Source organism: Anarrhichthys ocellatus, unplaced genomic scaffold (assembly GCF_004355925.1).
Source record: "Anarrhichthys ocellatus isolate YVR2014 unplaced genomic scaffold, GSC_Weel_1.0 scaffold24, whole genome shotgun sequence".
NCBI classification, from domain to species: Eukaryota; Metazoa; Chordata; class Actinopteri; order Perciformes; family Anarhichadidae; genus Anarrhichthys; species Anarrhichthys ocellatus.
In genome coordinates this window covers 2,378,748-2,406,001 of record NW_022280054.1, presented here as the reverse complement: position 1 = coordinate 2,406,001, position 27,254 = coordinate 2,378,748, and the positions used below count along the sequence as shown (strand labels likewise).

The 27,254-nt window shown below is 41.9% G+C and overlaps 4 protein-coding genes across 4 annotated transcripts in view; 1 reads left to right on the top strand and 3 right to left on the bottom strand.

The window, feature by feature from the left end:
- Window positions 1–107: 107 nt before the first annotated feature.
- On the bottom strand, window positions 108–12,410 carry ppp2r1bb (protein phosphatase 2, regulatory subunit A, beta b). The gene is made up of 15 exons (XM_031860482.1): window positions 12,282–12,410; window positions 11,561–11,651; window positions 11,291–11,391; window positions 10,928–11,160; window positions 10,686–10,833; window positions 10,406–10,561; window positions 8,345–8,459; window positions 8,068–8,138; window positions 6,365–6,499; window positions 3,450–3,623; window positions 3,242–3,302; window positions 2,263–2,417; window positions 1,937–2,079; window positions 1,752–1,843; window positions 108–1,638 (listed from the first exon to the last, which is right to left on the bottom strand). Exons 1-15 carry the CDS (start codon window positions 12,357–12,359, stop codon window positions 1,622–1,624), a joined length of 1,770 nt encoding a protein of 589 aa, XP_031716342.1. The 5' UTR covers window positions 12,360–12,410; the 3' UTR covers window positions 108–1,621.
- Window positions 12,411–13,190: 780 nt separating this feature from the next.
- On the top strand, window positions 13,191–14,586 carry med29 (mediator complex subunit 29). The gene is made up of 4 exons (XM_031861168.1): window positions 13,191–13,359; window positions 13,479–13,537; window positions 13,628–13,712; window positions 14,057–14,586. The coding sequence occupies exons 1-4, from the start codon at window positions 13,192–13,194 to the stop codon at window positions 14,282–14,284; spliced, it is 540 nt and encodes a 179-aa protein (XP_031717028.1). The 5' UTR covers window position 13,191; the 3' UTR covers window positions 14,285–14,586.
- A 954-nt stretch (window positions 14,587–15,540) lies between these two features.
- mlf1 (myeloid leukemia factor 1) lies at window positions 15,541–24,559 on the bottom strand. Its single transcript, XM_031861191.1, has 7 exons — window positions 24,206–24,559; window positions 23,267–23,429; window positions 18,456–18,539; window positions 18,218–18,346; window positions 17,303–17,462; window positions 16,758–16,896; window positions 15,541–16,557 (listed from the first exon to the last, which is right to left on the bottom strand). Exons 1-7 carry the CDS (start codon window positions 24,535–24,537, stop codon window positions 16,491–16,493), a joined length of 1,074 nt encoding a protein of 357 aa, XP_031717051.1. The 5' UTR covers window positions 24,538–24,559; the 3' UTR covers window positions 15,541–16,490.
- A 978-nt stretch (window positions 24,560–25,537) lies between these two features.
- The window catches only part of rsrc1 (arginine/serine-rich coiled-coil 1), a 107,776-nt gene continuing 106,059 nt past the window's right edge, over window positions 25,538–27,254 (bottom strand). Inside the window, exon 10 of the mRNA XM_031861190.1 lies at window positions 25,538–25,647. Coding sequence (XP_031717050.1) covers window positions 25,552–25,647 — 96 coding nt within the window. The 3' untranslated portion in view covers window positions 25,538–25,551. The remainder of the gene's footprint in view (window positions 25,648–27,254) is intronic.

Genomic DNA, 27,254 nt, shown 5'->3' with positions numbered 1-27,254 from the left:
GTTATAAAAGCCGGCTACACTGGTTCCTTTATTCAGATTTTTAAAGACACAGTAGTACAGCATCCCAATTGTTGGGAGAGATTTCAAAATAAAAGCAGTCTCCGTGATACAGGTCAATTAATCAAGGTTTATTCAAGAACAAAATGAGGGGAGGGGGGGGAGGAGGGAACAGCAGGAGAAGTTCAGGGAAAGACAAGTTTATTTTATCAACACAGAAGGTACATTTATTCAACCGGCCCATAACCACCCCCGTAATAAAACAGTATGCACAATTAGGTACTCGTTCTCCATGAAAGCATGCATTAGTTCTCCATCGTGTAGAGATTAGTCAGCAAGAATCCTTTACATTCGCTGACCGTCTGCTTCTAAATCTCATTTAAAATGCAGGACTTTAACGTGACGGCTCTAGGACAGGAAGAGGGCCACGGCCCCTCATAGCTGGAGTCGAGTTAGCGGTACCCTCCTGTTAACGGCCATTATTACGTGCAGAGAACATATCATCAAATCATTAGTGACTACTAATTCCCACCCGAGCACATCAACAACGTCACTGAGGATTTGGAGGAGGGATGATTATGACGTAGCTGGTCCCTATAGGCCCTCTTCACAGCAGCCATTGTGACCCGTCATTGCAGGGTAAGCAGGTGTAATTAATAACATTAATTGTGGCCGTGCTGCATTTTAAGGTGTGCCAGGGCCCTGGTATTTGGCAAGCTGGCTCACTGGAATGAGAGCGCAATTAATTTGATCAATAAAACCTATGTTTACCCGGCCGTGACACATCTAAATGGCTGCTGTGAAAAGGGCGCGTTACAGCGGGTTAGGGTTTGACCGATTCAATCCAAGTACAGAACAAACTGTGCATTTAAGTCCGGTTCACAGAGTTGGGAAAGGACACCATCCGAGACTGATTAGTACATGCAATCATTGAGAGTTCATCACATTACATGCAGTAATGGACACCCCATTATTTCTCTGTCAGAGCTTTGTATAGAACAATCCTGTGAACCGTTTTGGAAACAACAGGTTTGGTGTAAGGAGGAAAAAAAAAAAAACAAAAAAAAAAAAAGAGCCGAGTAGACCTGCACAGACTTCTCAATCAGTTCTCTGGAGAGCTACAGCAGCATCTCATGGAGGAGACGACTATCAAAGGGTGAATTTGGGAGGAAGCTCAGCTAAATAAACAGCTTGCTGCTCTGTCTGCTGCTCAGAGTTTGCGTCAGAGAAGCGCAGCAGTACGGAGAGCTAGCCTAGCGCTGCGTGCTAGGTAGCGAACACAGACGAGTGGTAAGCTGCACGTAAAGGGAGGAATGTGAAGAGGGGTTCTGGACAGCGACGCTTAGCTCGTACAGAAGCACATTAGTCAGCATGCATCACTTAATGCAAGTTCAGCACACTTTGCCGTTGTTAAAGCACCCATTTACAGCAAAGAGGGGGAACCAAGAAGCCTGTGCTGGGCCTGAACATAGTCTACTATTGGACAGTGAAGAAAAGGAAGAATGAAAAATGGATTAAACAATTGTTAACAGCTTTCTCTATACATTTACCAGTTGTTCCTGAACATCAATAAATATCTTGTGAAAGTGTTGGGTGGTTGTCTGGTGAGGCCAAGTTGGGTTAGTTATGCGAGGACCAGAACTGTGTGAAAGGGAGAAAACAAGAATAAATACATTTCATAAGTTTAAAATGCACGTCAGATTTGCTTCGTGTCATTTAAAGTGTGTTTACAATAATAAGAGTGAAACGCTTACCACTGATGGCCTCCTGGGCAAAGTACTTGACATCCATGTCTGTGTCTGTGGCGAGCTTCTCCAGCACCGGCTTCACTTCTGTCTGAAGGGCACTTCAGGACAAAGGACGACAATTATTGAACAAACGTTCCTCTATCGCTCTGGAGAGAAAACATCCGATGACAAAAATGACAAAGACGACATACTTGCTGTCGAGGACGGGGCCGATCTTCTGAAGGGACTTGGCCACGTTGAAGCGTACGTTGGCCACCTGGTCGTTGGACATCTTGAGGACCACTGGCAGCATCTGCTTTGTGGTGATGTCCTGGCCACACGCCTCTGACAAAGCCTGAGACGCACAATACAGACGGTCACCAGCCGTAAACAGCATTCACAAACAATGGACAAATACTCCATTCAAATAACAAACCAACACAGCTTTCGACATACTGAGAAAATGTGCCACATTTGCGGGACGTTAAGCCCTTCAAACACGAGGGCACGTTAATGGGAATCGATGCCGTCGACTCACATTGATGCAGAAGAGAGTCGTCATCCTGTGGAGGTAGTTGGGGTCGTTGGCCATGCCCAGCACTTTGGGCACGATGGTGTTCTGCGCCCACTCCGCTCCAAACTTCTCCACCAGCTTCATCAGGTTACAGGTGGCCGCCTCACGGATGGCATACACTAGAATATGACAGCGATAGGTGTTCCATTATTTACCTACACGTGTGCAATGACCGGGAGGATCGTAGTCTTTGAGGCAAATTTGTGGCAATAGGCTATGTATACAATAATGACTTTACTTAATTTGATTGAAAAATCTTACTATGTATACATAACTCGGTATATTGAGTAAATACACCCTTTGTAATGGAGTCAGTGAGGGACAGACTCTGGGCTGATTTCTCTAATCCTGTTTTTCTTTGGAGAGGATTATATAAGGGTGGCATAGCCCGAACCCGTCATCACCAAAACACACAGAAACTCACACCAACACCAGCAGCATTCCAATGATGTAACCCAGTCGGCCCTTTGTCCTCAATAGCAAGTGTGTGTGTGTGTGTGTGTGTGTGTATGTATGCGTCTCTAATTGGAAAACTTTGACACCGAGTGAAAAATGTCCCCAAAAGACAATGTTCAGAGTTAAAAAATGGAGCAGGGTGTGTTGTGCATCTCTACGGGTACACAGCTCTTCCAGGAAGTGAATATGGGGGATAGTCTCACAGAATACTAGTACTAGATGTGTAACTCTTTTAACTGCAGTATAAATCTACATCATCTTCTATGACAGATTTTAAGGAGGTTATTGGGTTGTAAGAACAGAAATAAAACTAGGACAATATTTGGAACAATCTGAATCCATAGAATAAAAGAATATAGCCAAACTCTGTTAAAGCAACCACTTGTAAAATGCATGTGCTATGTCATGCCACAAAACAGTAGGTTTACATTTACAAGTTGAATTTGTTAATACCGTGGAGAACTTGAACCCATAGAAGTTGCCTTACCGTGGTCAATGAGCCAGGCCATACACAGGGTGTTGAGCTTCTCGTCAAAGAACTCCACCCCCTGAGAAAACATGGACACATTGTAATCAGATTACTCTCCTGGAAGTCTACTGTCAAATCACATTGCCAATATTTCTTAGTGCCAATTTGAAGACCTTCAAAACATTCTGTGTGAGTTTCGGCTGTGTTCCGAGACCACGCGACTCACCAGCTGTCCTGCCAACAGAGGCATGTACTCTATGATGGCGAGGCGGACCCTCCACTTGGCATCCTCCGCCAGCTCCACAATGGCTGGCAGCAGCGACTGGGAGAGCTGACGGATGCCGATCACCTCGTTCACACAGTCCAGGTTGGAGATGATGTTGAGACGCACCTCGGGGCACTGTGACAGAAAGACGAAGAGCAGCGCGTTAATAAGCACATGGCAGCATGCACTTTAGCACAACGAAGTATTTTGATATTTAACTCCGCATTCCGAGTGCCACTGGAATAACAAACAATGGGTCTAAGAGGAGGTAATTAGGATCTTTGTGGACCTCAGGGAGCTCTTATATTAAAGGAATTACAGGATAACGAACCTGCATACCGTAAGAAGTTGTTTTTACCAATTACAGTCTGATGCATCTTGCAACACGTTACCAATCTATAACTCCTTTATTAGCACACTTGATTATGCTGTCTTTGAATGAAAGGTGGGCATTGCAAGCCTTTCAAAACAATAAAGAAAAATCTAATCGGGTGGCCCTCATCCTTTCCTAGCAGCTCAAAGTATTTGAAGCATCATATTGTACAACTCTAGCAGCGTTTTTTATCTCTCAAGTGTAAATGTATTGTCTACAGCTAAGCTCCTTTAGTCACTGTAAACAAAACACTTCGAAGTAGTTTTGTCAAGAACATTGTAACCCAGGTTTATATACCAGAGGCTTAAATGGAGATACAACAGTAACACTTTGTAATAATTTAGCCAATAAATAAATGGCACGTCTGCAGAACATCCTCCACCGTACTCCCTTTAGACTGTCCTCTGCACCTTGAGTTATTGAAATGTGCAAGTCAACGCTGTCAGTTAGGACATAAATCCAATTAGACACTCTTAGTCTTTGGTTTGTGCTATGAGGAAACGGGGCCATCTTTAAATAGGACGAAGGAACGAAGCAGTGGAAGAAATGAGAGCCGCAAACCTTCCAAAACATTCACATAAATATACGTCTAACCCAGGGGTGTCAAACTCATTTTTACTCCGGGCCACATCAGCATCATAGTTTCCCTCAAAGGGCCGGTTGTAACTGTAAGACTGTATAAATGTAACTACTTCCTAACATATTGTTAAATAACTGTCTCTACATTTGATTATTGTTTATTCAAGTGTAAAAATATTGTACATGCAGTTATATACATGTAAAATTATATTTAAGCACATTTCTGTTATTATAAATAAATAATTTTAATTTAGGGTTAAGAAACCCACATTACTCTATCAAAGATCAAACTTTTAAAGAAAACAACAAAGACAAATATCAAACACAAGTGACTACATTAACTTTGTTCAAAGCTATTTTTGTCACCTCTCTGCATCACTAATGTCCCCACCGTCGTCCCGTGCATGGCAGCTACATACAAGAGCTCCTCACCGAGAGTCAGGTCTTATAAACATGGATAGATGCGCTGTGTCCGTGTTGTCTGTGCCTTCATCAACAGCTAATGAAGAAGACGAGTACCTGCTCGTCTCTTAGCTAGCTGCGTTGTTAGATTGCTGATAGTTCATGAACTCGGTCTGCGATGGTGTTTCTTCACAAACTGACATTTGTAAAAGTCTGTATCTGGTAGGAGCTCACCTGCTCACATACCTTTAGCGTGCACTGGGCTGTAGCTTTTGTAAATATATTCTACTGTGATTGCAGTCTGCCTTTTAATTCTTGGACAATTTGATGTTTTTCTTGGAGGCTAAATTTTGCTCCGTGTTTGGTGTCAAAATGCCGACGTGAATTGTATTCCTTCATCACCGACATAACACAGAAGACAGACCCGTTTTTCTCCTTGAAGCACAAACATGTATTCGCTTTCCCATCTTTCATTACATTTTCATCCCTCTGCATCAATTGTTGTCGTCGTGAACATTTTGGGATTATTTGGATCTTTTTCAACTCAATCACTTGTTGGAAAACCGCTTTACGGGCTGTTGCCTCTCCTGTCCACCTGTTGTGATAGTTTTAATGTTGGTACACAGACAACATGCTATCTCATAATTTCGACCATGGGGATACTTTTATTTTATAACTTTTTCCCCCCAAAATAAAATGTATATATATTTTTTGCTGGTAGATTCGCGGGCCACATAAAATGACGTGGTGGGCCGACCACGCGTGTCTTGAGTTTGACACGTGTGGTCTGACCTGTCAAACTCGTGTCTAATCTCAAAATGCAAATATGGGTCATGGAGATATATTCGCAGGACAGGATGCCATTGGGCCATCGTTGTTCTCGATGAACCGGTTCTTTTAGCTGATGAATGTCATCGTACATTCTTCCTTTAGAATCCAGCCTATTGTAACTTTATGCACTCTCACATAACACATCGCTCCACAAATATGCTTCTGTAACAGCTCTGGGAACAAATCCTTTCAAACGGTACGTCTCATACCGACGGCCACAAAAATAACAAATGCAAACCAGACTCACTAATGAAAAGATATGTCCAATTTAATTACAGAACTATACTAAAATGTGCTAGCATGACGTACTTTAACCACCGACTACCTAGATTAGACACACATACAATCAAAACGCATCTTGCAATATCGTATCTAGTTGCAAGGTGTCCAGCGTTTGTTTACACGTCCCTCTAGACACAGCAACCCCGTCCTCCAACTGTACGGCCTGTCAGCTGCACCCATCCTCCTCCTACCAGCCAGATACACCCGGTGGCTGCAGCTAAGTGGCTTTAACCTCTCGCAGACGCGCTGATCCCCAAAGGCCAAACAAGTTGGTGAAAGTCGGGCGCGTCACATGAAGCTTTTGTTGCAAGTGTTACCAAACTAAGCACTGCCTTAAGGGTTTCAAAAGCCAGGTGTGTAAACTGTCAGAAACTGAGCCCCGGCCATGACGAGTGTGCATTGTCTTTACCTCGTCCTTGAGCTGAGCCAAGAAGAGAGGCAGTAAGTGCTCTATTGTGTTGTCCTTGCCCAGGATGGTGGACAGGCCCATGATGACGGAGGCCAGGGCGGACTTCACATGCTGATTGGTGTCTGAGACGAGTTCCTGGTGAGAGACAGAGAGAGACCAGACAAACAAACTGTTAGGACAAAATGTATGCAATTAAAACATCAGAACTACTGCTGTGGGTCATATTCACAACACACTACAGAGAGGGAGGCTATAATCCACGTGTGTAATATACAATTTCAATATTATTAACGCTTACGTTGGAATATTTCTAGGCATTATGTTCATGGCACCGTGTCCTAACATATTTCAAAGATAACTGATCAAACCAATATCATACAGAGCTTCAAGTAAAAATAAATAAGTACTTAAGAATTGTATGACTGTTCAGCTTTGTTTCAAACTTGATACGTTAACAGGATCAGCAAAACCAGCCCTTGTGAAACTGATCTGTACTTTTTGTATGAAATAGTTTATAGATCCAGGAATGTCACTGCCACTTCCATTAGTGAATAAAAAAAAAAATCAATTCTGTAAGATTTGTTAATCAGCAGCACTACAACTGAACTAGTGTTGGACAAACAACAGTGCCACCTGGTGTTCAAAATCGGACAACTACCGGCACACAGACACCATGTCTTACTCACTGTCTACCATTAATAGCCCTTTGTGGTCAGGGTGCTGTTAGGGGGCATCTTAATGGCTCAGGAGGTAGAGCAGGACGTCCACTAATTGGATGATGAATCCCTCGCTCCTCTACTGTGCATGTGGAAGTGTTCGTGGGCATGAGACAAAACCCCCAATTGCTCTGGAAGGCTGTGCCATCGGTGTGTGAACGTGCATTAGATTAGATCCTGACAGGCAGGTTGGCACCCTCTGACATTAGTGCGTGAGCGTTGACATGTAGTGGAGTTTGAGTGGTCGGAGGACTAGAAAATGGCTTTATAACTATTTACAATTACCATCTTTAGATATCTAAAAGTCTGCTGTCTCTACAGGTTATAGTCAGATCATCCCTCCTTTTTATTTTATTCATTTTCTGTGTATGTGAATGCTGTCTACTTGTGATATACTTTACGCTGATCAAGAACATCAAAGCAAGCACACAGTTAATGAGTGTCGCGCTGTGGAAACATCTGCCAAATAGTTTGCCAATATGTCGTTTCATCCGAGATCTTATTCAAGCATTTTGGTTCTTATTTTGTTAGATTAAATCTCACGCATCAACTGCTGAGATCTGAGCAAATGAAGCGAAGGAAAGCAAAGTACAGTTCGTTAAAGAAACCAGTTTTACCACCGCTGGAAGATCAAACCTAACAAATCAAAACTGTGTTATAAATGTGCATCACATAGCAGCTTTTTGCCTGAACCTACTGTACTTAACCATGAGCACACTATTCTATGCAACTGGCAAATTGTATAATAGACATTTTTAGTATCTTTATGAGTGGTTCGTGTAATGCTGTTAAAACGTTTTGACAACTTTTGCTGCTCATCAGCAATTGAGTCGTCACAACACCACATGCCAACTATAAAAAGATAAGCCTCGAGTCCTTTATCCATGCTTAATAAAACATAGCAACTCAAAGTGGTTTTTGATCGACTGAGAGGTGCAGCAGCAGAGAAATGTCACAGGGTGGCAGACAGAACAGTGTATTTCTTACCTTGACACAGGGCAGAATGTGAGTCATGATGATTTGCTCACGATTGTCCTCTGGGAGGTTCTCACAGAACTCTAAAAAGAAGAAGAACACCATCAATAAAAATATGGAACCGACTGGACAAGACACGAAAACAAGTTTAACATGCAATTTTCATTGAGTCTCTCTTCAGAAGGCAAATCAATTTTGAACAAATGAGATCCACTCTCGCTCTTTGACATCGTTTTGCCTTCATACTCTGGTATTGAGGCTTTATTACTGTGTGTGTTCATGTACTCACCTTTGACTTTGTTGGCGGCAGCAGCTCGGACCTCAGCTTCACAGTCCTTCAAAAGATTCTGGAAGGCCGGGACCAGATCATTCTTGGTGATCTCTGGCCCGACTGCTTTCTGGAGCTACATTTGGAGAGAAATATATACGTGTCAACAGCCAAATAAGCATGTGGGGAAAACATCAATAGAAAAAATAAACATGGATGAATTTCAGTGGAGGATCAAGAATAAAAGGTGGGCAATTAAAGCTTTGTAACAGGCGACATACTAACTATGATGATACTCAAAGTTCAGTCTGTCATTGAATTGGTAAATTGTCTCCAACAAGAAGCTTACTTACATGCAGATTAATCTGCCATTAACCCCGTCACTGCCCCACATGCCAAAGTCCTGAACGCAGTGCAACAGCCCGGTTCAGCACTGAGTAGAGCCGGACCGATTAACCGGCTGCCGATTGTAACCGCACAGTTTTCAGCTGATCGGCCACGACTGGTCTCATATTTTACACATATGTGCCCCATGGCTAAGATATTGTACGTCGCACACGGCGGTACAAACAGCAAAGTCACAGCCAGAGACACATTTGTGTGGAATTTCTCCAGCGTGAGTATAGACAAAGCTCAGTTTAACACAACTGCACGTCTAATAAAAAGGCACAAGAGAGAGAGGGGCACTCAGAGCAGACAGCTTGTCAAGTGAACAGTGTACATTTGTGAATAAAACACTGCAGGTGTGCATGTTCATATTTCTAAGGGGATGCACCCTCGGCTTAACAAAGATTAATTAATTAAAAAACACTTTAGTTGAAGAATCCTGAATGACAAATTGTTGAAAATAGCACAACTATATCGTTGAATTAAAGCAGTCCTCAATTATTTGTCTCTAACGTAGCTTAACCGTGTCATACGTTGTAATGAAAGTGGCTGTGACATCTCACATGTAGCCTTGACTTACAACTGAACATTCAACCAACAATGGTAGAAAATACAAACATATTTACCGCATATTTGCTAGTCTGCCTAAAAATGCAGAGATGTGATTTTTGGCCCTACATCAGACATGAAAGCGACAAACCAACGTTCCTCCCAGTCATGGACCCAACAGTTGGCTTAACAAAATTGACCATAACATAAAAAAAAAAAATGATATTAACCTACAAAGATCAGAAACAAAATGGAAAACATTTTACTGAAATGAGTTAAATTGGACTCACTGAAGTTTCATTTCAGTGCTGTCCAGCCAGAGGGATGGCCATTAAGAGGACTTCTAACCACCTCTGTGTGTGTGTTTTTATTGCTTCATTCTAGTTTTCCTAAAAGTTCAATTAAATATATACTTTTATCCCTTTTAAAATTGCAAAAAAAACAAAAACAAAAAAAAGCTACTACCTACCAGTTTTTAACCAATAATGTTATGACAACCATCTGCAGCTTTGAGCAACAAAGGAGGTGTGTGTGTGTGTGTGTGTGTGTGGGGAGCCTCAGGATGGGACGACATAGGACTTTATCTTGGAATGCAATAAAAAACACACCATAAGTTGATGGTGGTGAATTTTAGTAATCGGGATAACCGCTTTTCCCAGCATTGCACATGATCACAGAGGAATGGGAACCAGTAAGCATAACGCTGTCACTGTGCACCAGTGAATGCATGTAATCTCTATTCATAAGAGTACACATGTAAATTCACACATTATTGATTAAGCAATTGGTACCAAATTAATGTAAATGTCTTGGTTTCTCCCACTTGTGCACCCTATGTCTTTATTGCTCTATGAAAAAACAAATATGTTCCATTCAGCAATAATATTACTGAAGAGAACATGCACAACAGCAAAACCACACAAATGTAAATTAAGAAAAAAGTCACATTTGCCAATGCAGAAGTACCAGCACTCTGGAAGTACTTGTTACAGCTTGACTCTGAATCCAACATCATGGAAGAGTCAAACTGGGGCAACACTGGGCTACAATGCACTTGTTTCTCAATAGAAATGTTCGGCAAATTCTACATTTAACCAAGATGCCAGTAACGGGAGGAAAAATTTGAAAAGAAAGTCTGCTACTAACCTCAGAGAACTTGTCGGCCACCATGTAGCGGACCCTCCAGGATTTATCTTCTGCAGCCTGGCGCAGTGTTGGCATCACCAGGGACTCCAGGTCCTCCTGAGGCAGCAGAGTGGCAATGCTGACACAAGCCTCCACAGCAAGCAGCCGCACTGAGTCCTGATGGAGAAAGGTAACATGATCAATTTGGCTATTCCTGGGATTAACTGCCGGGTGGGGGGGATGCAGAACACAGAGTACAAAAGCAGTTTAAACTGAGAAGGAGGAAGACAACTGCTCGTACCTGCTCATCAGAGGCCAAAGCAGTGAAGAGGGAAATTATGTCACTTTTTACGTAATCCAGCTCCAGGACTTTGGCGAACTCCCCCAGTTTAGATGCTGCAGCACGACGCACCATCGGAGTGTCATCGGAGCACAAGGTGCGAAAATGCCTGGAGATAACCACAGACATTTCATCAGAGAACACCGACTAAACAAACCTGTTGAGAAGCCGAAAACAATCACGTCAGGTATTGAATTACTTACTGGCGGATCTCTGCTTTGACGGTGCTGGAGACACGAGGATAGCAGACGCTAAAGAGACCACAGGCAGATGTGCGAGAAGTGAACCAGTCGCCACTGGCCAGCCGCTTGACCAAAGGCTCAAAGTGGACCTCCAGGTCAACTGGAGAATGCTCCTGAGAGATCTTGCGCAGGGACTCAACAGCTTTATCTCTGACGACGGTCTCCTCAACGGTAGCTAGGCTCTCCAGAGGAGGCTGTGTATCAAGAAGGAAGAAGACGAGATAGGGTTAATGTGCAACTATTCACAGATACAACACATTTAGACTTCAGTTTTTATGAATTCCTCATAAAAACAACCAAAAAATAAATTCTCCGATGACTTACCAAGAGACAGTGGACATACTCTGGCCCTCCCACCAACATAGTGAAATTGCCAAGCTGCTCAGCCAAGGCCAAGAGCACCTCATCTTCATCATAGATGGTGTCTAAGGGAAGAGGAAGAGTCATTACAAATCTGTGCACATATATATGTATGAAGTTGTAATACAATGACTGATTCGACAGCTAGCAGTTATATAAAGTACCACACATTCAGCATTTTTCCACGTGACAACATTAAAATAATAATCCTGGTGAGATGATTCACTTTATTACCTGTGAGGAAAGGAAGGAGTTCAGTGCGAGTCCTCTCAACACCAAGTGCCAAGGCAATAGTAGACAGCTTCTTGATGCTGTTCAGTCGTAACTGCAATAAGCATTCACAAGTGTAAGCACGTTCAATAAACGGTGTCAATGATTGTTAGACTTCACAGTACTCAGCTAACCCAGGTAGGAATTAGTAAAAAGGCATTTGATGTTAACGTTATAATCTTGGCTACAGTCCGCTTCTTCGCAACCAGTAATGTAAAACGTAACGTTGACATTATTCAGCGTTTCTAAAGAAAGCTGAACCGAAATGATAGTTTTACGGTTGCAATAATTGATAAACAGGCCAATAACAGTGAACCCACTGCGGCCTGTAACGCCCTGCTGTTGTGATTGCTAACTCGAATCTGTTAGCTAGCATTCTGTTAGACGATGAAACCAATGGTTAGCTTGTGTTACCAACTGACGTCAATTGCACAGCTTTAACATTTTAGTTGATAGAACTACGCGGCGAAAAACACAAACGATTAAAAGTTAACGTCTTAAATAATGACAGCAAATCAACTATATTGGCAGAACATATCCGATAGGCCTTGGTCGGGAACGTTAGCTTGCGTATGTGCTAGTTAGCTTAGAGTTAGCTGGTAATCAGATGCTCGACTAAAATAACGTCACGTAAAAATGTTTTTACAGAACATTATAAACGACGATTCAAGTGTTATTAACGTACCTGGACATCCTCATTTCGCAGTTCGTCAATGAGAACGGCGATAGGGTAGAGAGAGTCGTCTCCATCAGCTCCTGCCATTTTGGATATTGTTGCAGTTACCGAATGGCGCTGCTGTGTTGCACTACGGGGTTTCTGCGTGAGAAGGCAGGGCCTACCTATGCTTCTGCTGCTGCTGCCTTCAAGAAACCACCGAGAAAATCCGCAAAGTAACAACTTCAGGTCAAGCGAATAAAAACCACAAAAGACAAAATGAAATACTACATGAAAAAAAACAAAAAAACTTCAACATGCAAAACGTCCAAGAATGGTAGAACCACCGAATTGTGTAATATATAAAGTACAGCAGTACAGCAATAGTTACAGCAGTAAACGTATCACATTGTCTATTTATAGCCAAAGTACTGAATTTAGAATTATAGTTTATTTACAGTTTACAGGAAAAGTAGGGCCACACCGGAAAAGCACCACCTCACAATGATTCAACATAAACACATGTATTTGTAACCAATGTCATGAATATTTATAATTGATAAAATGCAAAAAAAAATATTATTAAATTTAGTATACTATAGTATATAGTGTACAGTGTATATAATCGATTGGATGTAATTACAATACATGATTCCAACATGCAACACATAGAAACTGTATAACGTTAAATAAAGAAACAAACAAATAAACTAAACTGGAATAAATTACACATGATGCCAATATAGAGGCAAAGTAGTATTCCAAAGAAACAAAGTATTTGTGGTAATGGCGTAGGTAGCGGTGTGTACTGGCACGAGTAGACTGGCCCTTGCACCCATTTTCATAGGTTGAAACATAGTTACAGAAACGCTTTTATTTTGAAAAACGACAAACCGGATATTTAACTCATCTTCCGGATTCTACGCAGTGGCCGGTCAAGATGGCGTCTCAGCAGCAGCAGCAGCAGCAGCCCGGCGGGCCGATGTCTCAGCCCGGATTACAGGCTACTGCATTACAACAACAACAGCAGCAATTGAGCCAACAGCAAGACTTTGATCCAGTACATAAATTCAAGATGCTTATTCCACAGTTGAAAGAGAGTCTGCAGGTAAGTGTGCCCAAAAGCATCTGATCACAACAGCTAAAGTTGGTTTAACGAGTTCACATAACGCATGAAGATCTGCCGCAATATGCCTAAAAACATACCGCTTTATTTTTCACTTTCAGAATCTCATGAAGATTGCATCCCTGAATTTGGCCCATAACACCACGATTGACAACGGCACGTAAGTTGGCTGGTTTGCGCGGAACGTTTACGTTAAAACAATGATCACTGAAGGAAGATGTGTCTGATCTTTTTGTTTCTTCTGGTTTAGCAAAAGCAGCGACACATCTGTTCAGCGCTTTGACAAGAGCCTGGAGGAGTTTTATGCCCTCTGCGATCAACTGGAGCTGTGTTTGGTGAGACGTCAACACAACGCATACTCACAACCGAAATGTTGTTGGCGTTGAAAATGCATAAAGCTCAAGCCTGTTAAAGCCATATCACTTTAACATCACCATAAGACACTGCCAACTCACCTCACAAGGACCATTGGAAAACCACACTGTGCCTACTGCATTAAGATAAGATTGGACATAAGGGAGAGTTTAATTAACTGTAGTCTGAATCAAGTTTTCCTGTCCCATAGTCTTGATTGAGAGGCTTTTTCAGCCCAGGTGGCTGTCTGTGTGTACCACACACTACGTCTACTGTATCCACACTTATATACCACACAAACTCACGTTGTGTCTCCTCTGTGCAGCGGCTGGCGTACGAGTGCCTCTCCCAGAGCATCGACAGCGCCAAACATTCACCCAACCTGGTCCCGACCGCCACCAAGCCGGACACGGTGCAGACAGAGTCCATGTCCTACACCCAATACCTCGGCATGATCAAGTCTCAGATCTCCTGCGCCAAAGATATCCACAACGCTTTGCTGGAGTGCTCCAAGAAGATCTCAGGGAAGGGGCCGCCTCAGGGAATCATGTAGACCTGAATGAACTACCCCAACTCTTTCTACATCTGGTGACATTTTTGAGAAGGATGATGGATGAGCTCTTCTCATATTCAGATCCAAGTTTTGGTCAAGATGCTGTTTCATTTCTCAAGATCCTGTATATTTGGTTATGATTTTTATTTTTTTTTTGTTGAAGTTAAGTCTCTTGTAAATATTCCAGATAAAGTCATGTTCTAAGACGACCAGAAGGTGGTGGCAGAGTGTAACTGCCGACTCAATATTCACAAGTCTTTTGTAGCTTATTTGTATTGAATAATAAAAACCTTTTAACTGCTTCTTATGTTGAAAAAAAAGAGTATATGTGTTAAACTACACAGGTCAATTACTACACAGTTCAGTTTTCCATTTAATTTGTTTGTCCGCAGCGGACAAATAAGTTAAAAAAAACTTAACGCTGGAAGTAGTCGAAGGGAAGAACATGTTAGACTTGAAATTTACAGAGGCAGGAGAATGAAGTATCTTTCCAATAAAGTCGGTCACATGCATTGAGTAATGGCTGCACTCTTTGTCCTCGGAGGATCTTGTAAAAGAAGTATCTGTTTTAACTCATATTGAAGCAGCAGTGTTGATATAGTGGGGCAACAAAATAGCAGCCATGGGGATTTAAAGAATATACTTGTTAAGAAAGTGCAATCCGTTTCAAGGATTCATACATCTATAAGTGCCTTTACCAGTTTGCATGATTCCTTTTCAGTGTGCTCCCTCCTGTCACATGACGCATCAGAGAGGCATAAGCTTGACCCATATACAGTCTATTGTTGAACACCCTAAGAAGTTTTCTTGAATGAGCCACCTTCCATGTTAGATTAACATACTAAGAAGACAGGAAACTGAGGATTCAGGTTACACTTGGACCCTTCTTCAGCTGTATATTGTTCCCTTCCTATCTGTATGTTGAAGCTAAAGGCTTAATGAAGTCTGATACACAGGCACGTGAGAGGGGAGCCTGGTGGGATTGCAGCTGTGTAACATCTCAGATCAATCTGAGGTACTGACAAGTTCTTAGATCCAAAAATAGTACTGCGGGTCACTACCAAACACAAAACACACACACGCGCTCCCACAGACCCTCTGCAGGCATACCGTTACATACAGAGTTGTTACATTGAAACTAACTTCAACACAGAACTGTTTTGGGACTGTTAAAATACAAAATGAAAACAGAAAAACACTGGAAGTCTTTCTTACATTTCTTATTGATAGAAAAAAAAGAAGAAAAACCCAAAAGATTCATCTTTATATTTTTATTTTCAGACCATGATCTGTGTTGACACAACTTATTTTTTAAAGCTTGAAAAAATATACAATAACAAAATTAGAATTATTGAGAATAATCCCGACTTTGTCAAGATATCGCGCTATGCAGCACAAAGCATCAGATGAAAAACAAGAGAAACCAAAGGAACATATAAAAAGGGAAAAGTATTATTTTTCTTTTTACAAAGATTACAGCAGATAAAATACATATATTTAGAGCACCAGGTACGAGACAATATAATTACAAAAAGACAATTGAGACATTGTCTAAGTGCATTAGTGGATTTGAAACAGTCAATAAGTCACTAAATTGTGTGCCCTGTTGCATTATACAAATCTGATGCCAAATCATATAAATGAAGTGCTCTTAGACTGTGAATGTGTTGTGCTATAAGTAATGCCTACCACCACTACATCCAGAGAAATACCAATGACCCTTTTAGTTTCCTGGTCGCAGTGAGAGATTAAGGTTTGTAACTTTATTGTGATGTTCTATAAGCATATAAGATAATTAATACAGGTCAAGAGTTACACTGCTGGTTTGCACGCTCTACAGCCAACACACTACAGATTCTTCATTCTTTCTCTTAATGTTTTCGAACTCAAGCGTGAGCTGTGCTAAGATTCAACACATTAACAGTCAGATGGAAGGAGTCATTTGACCCATGAAAAAAACAGAAAACGTTCACTGTAACGGGGCAGCCATCGACAGCGAGGTTCAATTCCTATTGTTTAGTATGCTTTGGAAAATGGGCAGCAGAAATGTAAAACGTATAGTCTTATATATGTTCCAAAATCTGGGTCAGTGCCTTCTGATTCTGTCCATATGATGACAGGTTGTGTGTGTGCGCGAGGGGGTACAGAGCACCCGAGTGTACTGCATGATTCTTGAAAGACTTTAATAAGCACACAAACAGCTGTTTCACTGCTTTGTCGAGCCTGAGCCTTTCGTGTTGCTTTCACCCTCAGTCTTGCCCTTTGATTGGTCACTGTGGGAAATACAAAATAATCACAGTTGTATGGTAAATGGTAAATGAACTGCAGTATCATAACATGATAACAATATACTAAACAAAGCATACTGTGTGTATTTGCCACCAGCGTCTCCAACCTGTTTGTCATTTGATCCTGAACTGCAGATTCTGGCCTGTCTTCAACACCACATGTGGTCTGAGAGTGTAATACTGACCTGTCCTCCTGCTCAGAACCGGTGAGGGCTGCGCGGTGAACACCACAGGGTAGGGGTTCATCCAGACGAAACATTGGGCCAGGTGGTGGAACCTTGGACACCTCCTGCTGCCACTCATCGTCAAAAGACTGTGCTTCAGCTGGGGGCAGAGGATCAGGATCATGTTAGGGAATGTTCTGTCTGTGGACTCGCGGCCTAGAAATACGCAGACAGCGGCACCGACAGTGGAATAATGTTGTGCTTAACTGGCCGGTCGACTGAACAAGTTCACTGACTTTATCAAAACACGTAAAAATGTATGATCCACATATTTACTGTTTAACTGACGTTATAATGTTGTTTTGGTTTTGTGATATTGTTAAAAATCGTACTTAACTCAATGACACAATTAGAAGGATCACTGTAGCTCCTCCATACAGTTTTTGAGTGGTGCAACACATATGGCCGTACCCTCCACATTTATAGAACAACCATGCGTAGCTACTGCAACAACTCCATAACAAAGCAGAATCCAGGTTTGAGAGCAGACCATCACTTTAACATACATTCATCTATATTCTGAAAGTCCTGGTTGAACTCCTTCTGTCCTGTTTTCTTGTTGTATTTCTTCTCAACAACGTGTCCCCTGTCCTGGATGTGGTGAGCAATGGACATCTTCTCCAGACCACTCTCAGAGTCTTTAACTGCTTGCCGGGTCTCCTTGATCTGGTGATAAAACCCATCAGACACATCAGTTGGTCCATTAAAAAATGAATTAATTCGAGCCATTGACATATTTATTTCCTTTACTCCTGACATAAAAGAGCCATTAGTAGTAATGGCTGCATCCCATTTAGGAGTACCTGTTCGAGGGCCCTGGTATTGTGTGTAGGATAACTTAGGGCCTGTGTCCACATAGCGCCCTTTTCAGGCAGAAAAGCGGCCGCAGGTCGCTGGGTAGCTCTTCAACACAAGGCGTACCGTAATAAAAGACTCACCAGCAACATTCAGTGTGTGTCCGGCGGATCTGCTTCCACAAATCGGCGTTTCGATCTTTGTTATGATAATATTTGTCCAAAATGTAAAGTTTAGGTGAGACAGACACGGCTAAAACAAACGTCTCCTCCATTTACTACACTGACATCAGCAGGGCTTTTCTGAAAAGTTCAGAGATTTTCCACTTGAAGCGCTCTCTCCTCATTGGGAACAATTGAAAAAAAAAAAAAAAAAAAAAAAGACGGTGGCGCTATGTGGACACATGTGGAGATGATTTCTGGCTCACATTAATGGAACAGAGCCATCATATGCCGCTGTGAGAAAAGTTTGCTTGCGCTAATGTTCTTGCAAAGAGAGGCCATGGTGAAGTTGTCACCATGGTCACTTATCTACAGACACATATACTTCTGTGAGCTCAATGTACTGAACTGTATTCTAATGTACTGTGATTTATGATGTAGGAACACATCTGATGGAGTGCTTACCCCTCCAGGGGCCCGGTGTGTCGATGAGCTCGCCTGGAAGACCTTGGGAGGCTCATTTCCAACCTTTGAATATGTCATGACCGATGACGAGCTGAATGAGTAAGCGTTAGAATCTGTGGACGTGTTCTCCTGAAACACACAAACACTTGCTGTTAAGCAGCTACACAGTTTATGTACCACAACAGTCTGAGAAAGCAGCAAAACACAAGGAGGAGAACACAAAAATCATTTAACTCACAGAGTTTCTGTGCATCTCCTGCATCCTGTTTTTCATGCTGGACATCATGTTGTCGAACATGCCGAAAGGGTTCCGAGTCATTTCCTGCACCAACACGAAGGGGAAAGAACAGCCAAAGGTCAGAGGAGTCGAATAGTCGGGCGCGCATGCCGCAAGGTCGCTAGGCATTATCAGCTCATAAACGATTCCATCATGTATACTAACATACGAGCACAGAGTACAGTGAGCTAAATGTGGCTAACATGTGTTCCATCTGGGACACTGCAACCAGAACGTTCACATTTTATCACCTTGCCATTTGTGACATGGATTAATAACAGTCATTGCGAAACTACTAGTCAAGTCCAGCATGCAAGTATGTCTTTATTTAGTTTTTTTTTCTTTCTGTATGGATAATTCAAAGGTTGCCAACATGCTCCAATTCTGTGCTGCTTTTACCAAAAACATACCATGTTTTCAATAATAACACTTGATTCAATTTTACTTGACTGCAAGTTAAAGGTTGGCTTTATTGCAGGACATTCAACAGCATTCTTGCTTGTAATATTTGTTAACAGCCATGTAAAGTGATTTATTTAAATAAAAAACACAATTTAAACACTGTCTTCATTATATAAATGCAAAGCACCCCATATAACTGGTTTCTGTAGGTCACAGTTGAGGTACCACCTTTGCCTCAAGTCTCAAGACTTTGACTCAAGTCAGTCAAGCATGTCGCAGTAAGATGCCATCATTCACCATGCGTACACAATGCAGCCACAAAAACTGACAGATGTTGTAATTCAGGACAGCACATATAAGATTTGACAAACCTCAGAAAGCAACTCACTGGTCCTTCCCTATACTGGTGCTTTTTGGAGTTAGTTAATTTGTAATGCACATTTAAAATATTCCCCAAATTCTTCAAATGATTTGTTATTATTATTGTAAATGTATATCAGTATAACGTAATATAACTTTGTTTCACAGTGAAACTTGATGCCTCATTATACTGTATATGGAACAGACATTTTGCTTGTAATGCTGTTTTTGCCCATGAACCTGTACAAAAAAAGGAATCCTGATATTGGGTAAAGATTAGCCAATATATAAGTAACTTTACTTACCACTTTACACAGTGTTCGTGGAGAGATGAAATTTAGTATTTACTACATTATTTAGCATTTTGCAGATAGTATTTTATCCTTCCTAGATAGGACATGTACCAGTGCACTGTTACAGCCTGTACATACTGAGGGTGAAGTGGTGGTGCCCTCAAAGAGTACAGGTAGGAAGCAAGCAACGGGTTCAGGTTTAACCATACTGTACCTGAGTCAATATGATGATTCTAAATAACTCAGTCTTGTGTACATGGATTGGCGTGATGGCTTAGATTAGATTTAATGTAGAGGAATACATTGTGACCCTTTTACTGACCACTTCTAGTCAAGTTATAAAGTCAGAGCATGAACTTTGAAACTATTTAAAAGAGAAACTCATACGATAATGCCGTGGAACAGCAGAAGAACCTACTGACCGTGCTGTCAAAGGGCAGCAATGACCGGCTCATATCCTGAGGATTCAAACAATATCAGTGTAGCAACACAGCACATATTGTATTTGTATAGCATGTTACACACACGTACACACACATAAATCTCGCCTTTTGGCAATTTGTTGAGGTTGTTGCCAGTAAGCTGTTAGTTTGTCTTACATCAGTCACTAAGCCCATGACACAGCTACACGGAGCTCTCCCCACGGCCTTAAGCACAACCCCTCAAGGCCATGAACCTTCTGGGAGTGAAGAGGGAGCGGTCCGCAGCCGTCAGTCAGACCCCGTGTTCTCTGGTCCAAAACCGCAGGTGTTTATGACCCTGCGGCCTCGGATAAGCATCTCAACAGCCGTCGCTATGCGGGTGTGTGTATTTTCTCGGGATGTGATGCACAGGGGTATTGTGCGCAATCAGTGGGGTGTTGAATGACTTGTGTTCCATGCGTAATTGGGTCGCATTGCCAGAGATTAGCATGGGTTTAACACTGAAACTGAGCTTCATTCTAGGAAGGCTGGGTGGACCAGCCAGAACAGGGATCTAGCAGGGGTCAGAGAGTCCGAGGCTGCTCTCTCAGCTCTTTTCAAATGTCAAGCTGATGTAAAACGCTCCTGACCGGTATCTATGAAGCCTCGCAGCCAATTTTATCCCAGAGTGGCATCTATGAACTAATAAATGCCAGTTACATATCTACCAGCATTATATTTAGCCCGGGGGTTGAGCATAGGAGAGATTGAGGGTGCACGACAAGGAATGTAGACCCAGTGGTCTTTAACACATTATTTTGAGCTGTCTGGACTACTGCTGATTGACATTCTCTGTATCTCTCTCTCTCTCAATAGGATATTGAACTGCCACTGTGCCCTCTGAGGCAGGCCGCTCCTGGGGGAGCTATGAGTTACACCATAGGGGACATGTGCTGTGGATATGATTCATACTTAAAAGTAAAAGCGAGAGTTGTGCTGCAAATGCATTGCTCCCATGAAGTGCTGCATCATCACCAGGAAAGTTAAAGGCATTATGTTAAATGTATGCTGAAAGTACCAGAAGAGCAAAGAGAAGGAGGCACTGAATCCCATTGTGGTGGTGTAGCAACTGCTTCATTTCACATTGCCACACATTTTAATTTTAAGAGCAAAATCTTGCATGAGGGCATAATCATACTCCCCTGCAGTCATAAACCATAGAATCAAAGAAACTACATCTCGCTTATAATTCAGCAGTGCTTTTATGAACAAGTGCCCTGATGAATGAGTGCCTTAAAGGGTGATAGGAACCAGGTAGTGGGTGTTGGCAAGAAACTGGGAAATATGAGAACTCATAGCAGCCTTGGAAGGTAAGATGGAGCTTATTTTCTCATTGGGAATCTAAGGGTCAACAAGTTCATACAAGAAGTACAAGCCTTCCAACATTATGCGACCAATGTGTGTGTGCAGCTCTGTGTTCTTTTGCATGCTGTGACTGTGTGTAACCGAGCTTGTGTTTTAATACTGTATGTGTGTGTGTGTGTGTGTGTGTTTATGTATGTGTGGCGGGCACATTTGTGCCTGCGATATTGGAGAGCAGTATGAGCGTGAGCTGTCTGTCATCTAGCCGCTTATTGCACCAGCACTGCCAAGGCACGTTCTGCCAAACAGATGGACCAAAAGAGCAACAAGGAGAAAACAGAGTGTCCATGACATCCGTACACATGCCTTTCCAAAGCCAACAAACACAGCACCAGAGCGTCAGCCCTCTGACCACGGCTGGGCACCACTCGACTGCTCCTCGTCTTCAGATAAATGACTGTGTGTGGGAGTTAGAGTGCAGAGTTGTGTGAGAAACACTGTGAATTCTTATGGTAATTTAGTTAACCTTAATTGTATGTATCTTACCAAGAGAGCAGGTATTCTGTTTATTGTTTGTGACAAGCAGCTAGGGATCGGGATCCGCTATAGATATAAACCACAAAGATCTCACATCTGCATCTCCTGTACAAATGTCTGTGTATGAATCAAGAGAAAAAGATCACGTTTCACATGATCCTTCTCCATATCATAGAGAGACCTCACTAATTATTATTCTATCGCCACAACTCAGCAGAACCCTAACTCCTCATATCTTAAAGTTCTCTTTAAAAAAGAAAATAAAACGATATCAAGTCAGACAACATGTGAGACAGACACAAAACAGTATATTACTCCTAATATTATATTAAGTCATTTGTTTGGACTGACATTTTGCAGTGTAGCTCCATTTCACCCACTGTCACTGAGGTCATTAGTCAAGAACTCATTGCTCCTCCTCAGCTGGCTAGCTGGCTAGCTAGTTAACGGCATGATTCTAATAAAGAGAAAGCAGGCTGCTGGCTATTGAGGCCAGGCTTCTGATGAAAGTCATTACCAAGGATAAATATACAGGCTCTCATGAGATTGTGGGATTAAAGCAGGTGACGGGGACTAAGTTTGACATAGCAGGGCCCCTGTAGTACAGGGGCTGATTTGGGAAAGGTGAACGGGTGCAAAACATGGCAGACCAAAACTATCTCCCTGCCTTCCTGCCTTTGCATTACTATGCTGCACAAATAACATCGACATGTTCTGGAGCAAACAATTATTGAAAATGTTTATTATTACAAATACCGAATGCCCACAGCATTTGAAACATTATACCGTATCTAATAAAACAGAAGTAGTTGTATTTGGAGATAAATTAGATGTCAAGTTAACGTGACAACTGGGCTGAATGATATCAAAATAAACTGTTATTTTCAGCAGCATCTCAGCAGAGCAAAAGCAGAATTCTCTGGGGTCCTATTGGTTTGAGAGTTAAAGAAGTCTGTGTGTGTATTCACAAGTAAATAGTGTGTCAGTGGAACAATGCACTATAAATAGGGCTCCTCAGAGCTCGATATAACTGTCCAGAGAGGCCAAGGGGGTTGCCCTTCTACTAAACCAACAACTCACATGGCCCCATACCTTAGTGAGTGGGGCTCCAGTTACACTGTGAGTGGCCAGCTTCCACTATAACCTTAGTAAACTTAGCACTTCCTCCAAACACTAGCCTTCTGTGGTTATACGCCTATGAGCAGTGGAGAGGGTCATAAGGCCTAATTGTATAAGCAAAATGCTGAAGTAGGGCCTTCATCCTTCGTCCCACTTAGACCCAAATGATACGTATGTAGGTTTGTCAGCAGATGATGGAATACACTGGGTAGAGCTTTATTTCTTATCACTTAAGTCCACAATTAGACAAACCACTCATGACTGTAAGAGGAGTGCTTTTTGAAATGCATGTTCTCACCCTGTGTTCGCCCCTCAGTGCCAGGGACGAGCTTGGATGTTCCGACATGTCCCGACCACAGTTTCTCCCGTCCATTATGCTGGGCACCGTGGGTCCACCGTATGGCTCGGAGAAGCTGCGCATCATCTGCCGCATATGTTCCCTGTGAGCCCGCATTGGATCCCTAAGACAGAGACAGAGGAAGTAAAGACAAAGTCAATCTCAACATCCACTTCTAAGCAAATCTCCATGATGATAATTTAAGGGACCGCAAAAACCATGATAACGGTTCCTGGAGAGGAAAATTAAAATGCCTCTGCACCAGACACAGGACTCGATGTAAATCCGTTACCACCCTGGAGTTTATTCAAGATATATTCTTGAATAAACACAATCAATTGAAATGAGAGGCACCCCTAAGGACTTGGAAGTCAGGTCAAGTGTGGCCACACTAACTCAGCAGGTGTTCACTAATGCAATAAGTCCAAGTGACTGTAGCACACAGTCTGTTTATTAAAATAACATTATTAGTAGATTATTAGTGGTATTATCCATCACTTTCTCTAAATTGCACTGGAAATTCTGTCACTGAAAACTTTTATTCCTTAAATGATACAAACATGAAACTACATGTTTAGCAGCCTATATGGATGGAAACTACGTGGTAAGATATCTTGCAATTTTATTTACCTTTTAATTAAGCTTATTTAAAAAAAAATACAAGGTAACATAAGAAACAGTGTCAGTCCAGCAGTCGTTGCTTTGTAACCGTTTCCTTTAAGTGCAACAGAAATGGCTAATGTTGAAATTCTGTTAACAAGCTGTTCATCTGTGCAGGCAGACATATTTCAATATTTTATGAATTACAAAACATGAACCATTAAGTTTAGAAAACATTTCAACAATAACAGTTGGGCTATTATAGATTAAATTCGATAATTGAACTATAACGTTACTCACGAGAAGAACGGATCCTCATCAAACTCGCCGCGATTACTGTTGAACATTTCCACGGATTTTGCGGCTGTAAACAAAATATGAGATTTGAGATTTTCATAAAAAGTAATCCGTTCGTGCCACAGGTGTCCCAGCAGCACACGAACACACACACCGCTCAGCCTCGGTAATGTCACCATGGAGGAGGTGGCAATATGATTTGGAACCAAACTCACTGTGACACCAGCCACGTGACGCGAACCCGGCCGTCGGATTGGCTGGTTATTCGGAGCTTTGAACAGGTTCAATCCGCGCGCTGTGCGTTTATGTTGTGTGTGGCTGCAAACAGGCTGCATAACCTCTATGCTGCAAGTTATGCCAATTTAAAACGACAGAAATATCAATGGCTTTTATTGTGAAGGAGAAATCCCACGAGGCAGCTCTGTATTTGGTTTCTAAAGTGATTCTTGGTTCGGTTATTGTAGTCAGTGTGTGAAGGCAATTTTTTGGGACAGCCACTGTGAGGAGGGCATCCACATTCGTACATTCCGATTTATTTTTTTCATTACAACACTATTTGGAGGGTGCTGGAGTGACACACCGTGTCCCAGACTCAGTATAGATTTACCATCTGGCTGTTCCACAAATAGACTCCACACTGCCTTGAATCCCCCTCAAACAGGGACACAACATTGAGCAAACATAAACCTTTGACTATTATATATATTTAAGAGAGAAAAGTTTAGGGCAGGTGAGAAGACATTTAGTCCAGTCCAGTCAATCCTGATGCAGACCAAATAGATAAGGTGACCTAAGAGTGAGTCAGACTACTTTAAAGTGCCTGGAGGACAGGGTGACTCATGTATCTATATCTATCAGTAGATACTGCTATTTTACTTTAAAGAGTGTCAGAGGTTTTTGGTGAAGAGACAGATGCTGTTTCTATCAATTTAGTCCCACTTAAAGGTTTATCGCTATCATTCACCCACAAAAGCACAAGACAGTTTTCACTCAGAAAAATCACATCTACCTTTATTGAACTAGTTGATTAGAAAAGACAAAATGTACCAAATTCTACATCTAAACGGTAAAACACATCACCATGTCTGACTGTAAGATCTTTAGTCATTAAAAATAAATGAAGTCAGATTAAGAACAGCAGATCGTTCAATTGAATTACATTAATAAAATAATAAGCACATCAGGACCAAAGACTGTTCATTTGCTCAAGTCACTCTCACAAGTTTTTACAAAAGGAGGAGAAATTAGTGAAAGGGTAAAGTAATAAACTAAAACAAGACAGATCGAGACAAAATAAAAGCAGCTCAAACTGCTCCGGGAACATGCCGGATCTTCTGGTGCCCATCAGGTCACAAGGTCACGGGACTTCCCATGAGCCTCTCCTGCCGCAGCAATATCAACCTGTTGTGCCACAGCTCCTCTGCCCTCTCCTTGTCCATGAACAACTGCAAGACAATGTAGGGAGGAGACGTTAGTGAGCGGACAGACAAACATACATATAGGGACAGACTGTAGTTCAGACTGCTGTTCAACATCTGGCCCTGCATTCAAGAACCAGTGTCGCTTTATTTTGTTTAGAAAAAGCAATTAGATGAACATAAAAACAGCCATGAATGGATAAATCTAATCAGAACAAACCAGGAATACCATAAACATGACATTTTAAATCATAGGGCACGGCATTTGTAAAAAAGTATGCTACTGAAAAAGAACAACATTAAAATTGCATTTCTGGTATGTGAAGGTATAAAATCTAAATCTGAAACCATAAAATGTTTTGCATTTTTCACTTGCAAAGTGACTTAAACAACAATCAGTTCAAATATTAAAAATAATCAAATACTGTTTTATAAATCCATTATCAAAATAATTTATCAATCGGTTTTAACTAGCTTGCAGCCAGTTCACAACATGTTCGTGATCTTTGTCTTTGTAGCCCTCTGAAAGCAAACGTGTGTGTGTGTTTTATTACACGGCCTGTCTAAATAAAAGGTACACAGAAACATAATACACACATTATGCACCCATGCCTGGACCTCATGCATCTTGACATACCATGAGCACTTTTGTTTTCCATAAGTTTACCTCCCTATCTAGGGATAGACACTTCTGTATGTTGTGCAGATTGAAAAGCACTTTGAAGGAAATTTGTGAAATCGCGCTCTATTAAAAAAAAGTGACTTGACCAACACAGGTGGAATTTGTTGGCCACCACAACACATTTGTAGTTGGACTGCTTCTTTTCAATGTATTAAAAGCAGAGTAAGCTCTACTCCGCAGTCTTCTCTGGCACTTGAGTCATTAACAAAGTCATTATCAAAGTCCACACTGAGGTCCAATGTGGACTTCTGAGTCTCAGTGACGACTCTCGAATGGATCTCATATATCATATTAGTCTTTCCCTGTCTGCTCCCTTCAAAATGCACATGAGGAAAAAAAAAAAACCTGTATTTTAAAAACATCTGTGGACCTAGCAGCGTGTTCCTCCACATGTGACATTCATCGCAGTACATCAGCAGCAGTCATGGTATTGATTGTAAGAGGGCTATAAAACTGCTACTGCAAGTGTCTGATGAATGAAGGCATCTGTTTACTAGGAAGTAACATAATGACCGTGAGGCCGAGAAGCAAGGCACATCTCTGTATTCACTATGTGTGTTTGCGAGATAATGTTGACAAGACGCTTTCTATGTCTACATACCGCACATCTATGCGATGATATGTGTCTCTTATTATGCAGATTGCCGAGCAACGACGTGCCACCTCGATCCTTCATATTCCTAACCTACGCCGCTTACAGCTGCACTGCATGTTATCTGTGTGTTAGATTCAACACCAGTGAGTTCTTGTCTGTCGGCAGTGCGCCGGTGTCATGGTGCTAATGAGGCTGTGTGTGTGGGATGACAGTATCTGGGCTGGGCTAATGGGACTCATCTGTTCTAATTGGAAGCGGAGCTGGAGCTGAAGCTGAGGCCGGGGCCCGCCTGGGGCATATTGCTACCATACATCAGCCTGTCTGAGGGGGTGCATGTGTGGTGCATTTGGGCTGGGG

Coding starts and splice junctions, on each gene's coding strand:
- mlf1 (XM_031861191.1), bottom strand. CDS start 24,537: ATGCAGCCTGTTTGCAGCCACACACAACATAAACGCACAGCGCGCGGA. Junction 18,347..18,455: donor AGGAGATGCACAGAAACTCT/GTGAGTTAAATG, acceptor TGTGTGTTTCAG/GAGAACACGTCCACAGATTC. Junction 16,558..16,757: donor GGTTCTGAGCAGGAGGACAG/GTCAGTATTACA, acceptor TATTTCCCACAG/TGACCAATCAAAGGGCAAGA.
- med29 (XM_031861168.1), top strand. CDS start 13,192: ATGGCGTCTCAGCAGCAGCAGCAGCAGCAGCCCGGCGGGCCGATGTCT. Junction 13,360..13,478: donor AGTTGAAAGAGAGTCTGCAG/GTAAGTGTGCCC, acceptor TTTCACTTTCAG/AATCTCATGAAGATTGCATC. Junction 13,713..14,056: donor ATCAACTGGAGCTGTGTTTG/GTGAGACGTCAA, acceptor TCCTCTGTGCAG/CGGCTGGCGTACGAGTGCCT.
- ppp2r1bb (XM_031860482.1), bottom strand. CDS start 12,359: ATGGCAGGAGCTGATGGAGACGACTCTCTCTACCCTATCGCCGTTCTC. Junction 10,562..10,685: donor CTTTGGCCTCTGATGAGCAG/GTACGAGCAGTT, acceptor TTTCTCCATCAG/GACTCAGTGCGGCTGCTTGC. Junction 8,139..8,344: donor TGCCGCCAACAAAGTCAAAG/GTGAGTACATGA, acceptor TCTTCTTTTTAG/AGTTCTGTGAGAACCTCCCA.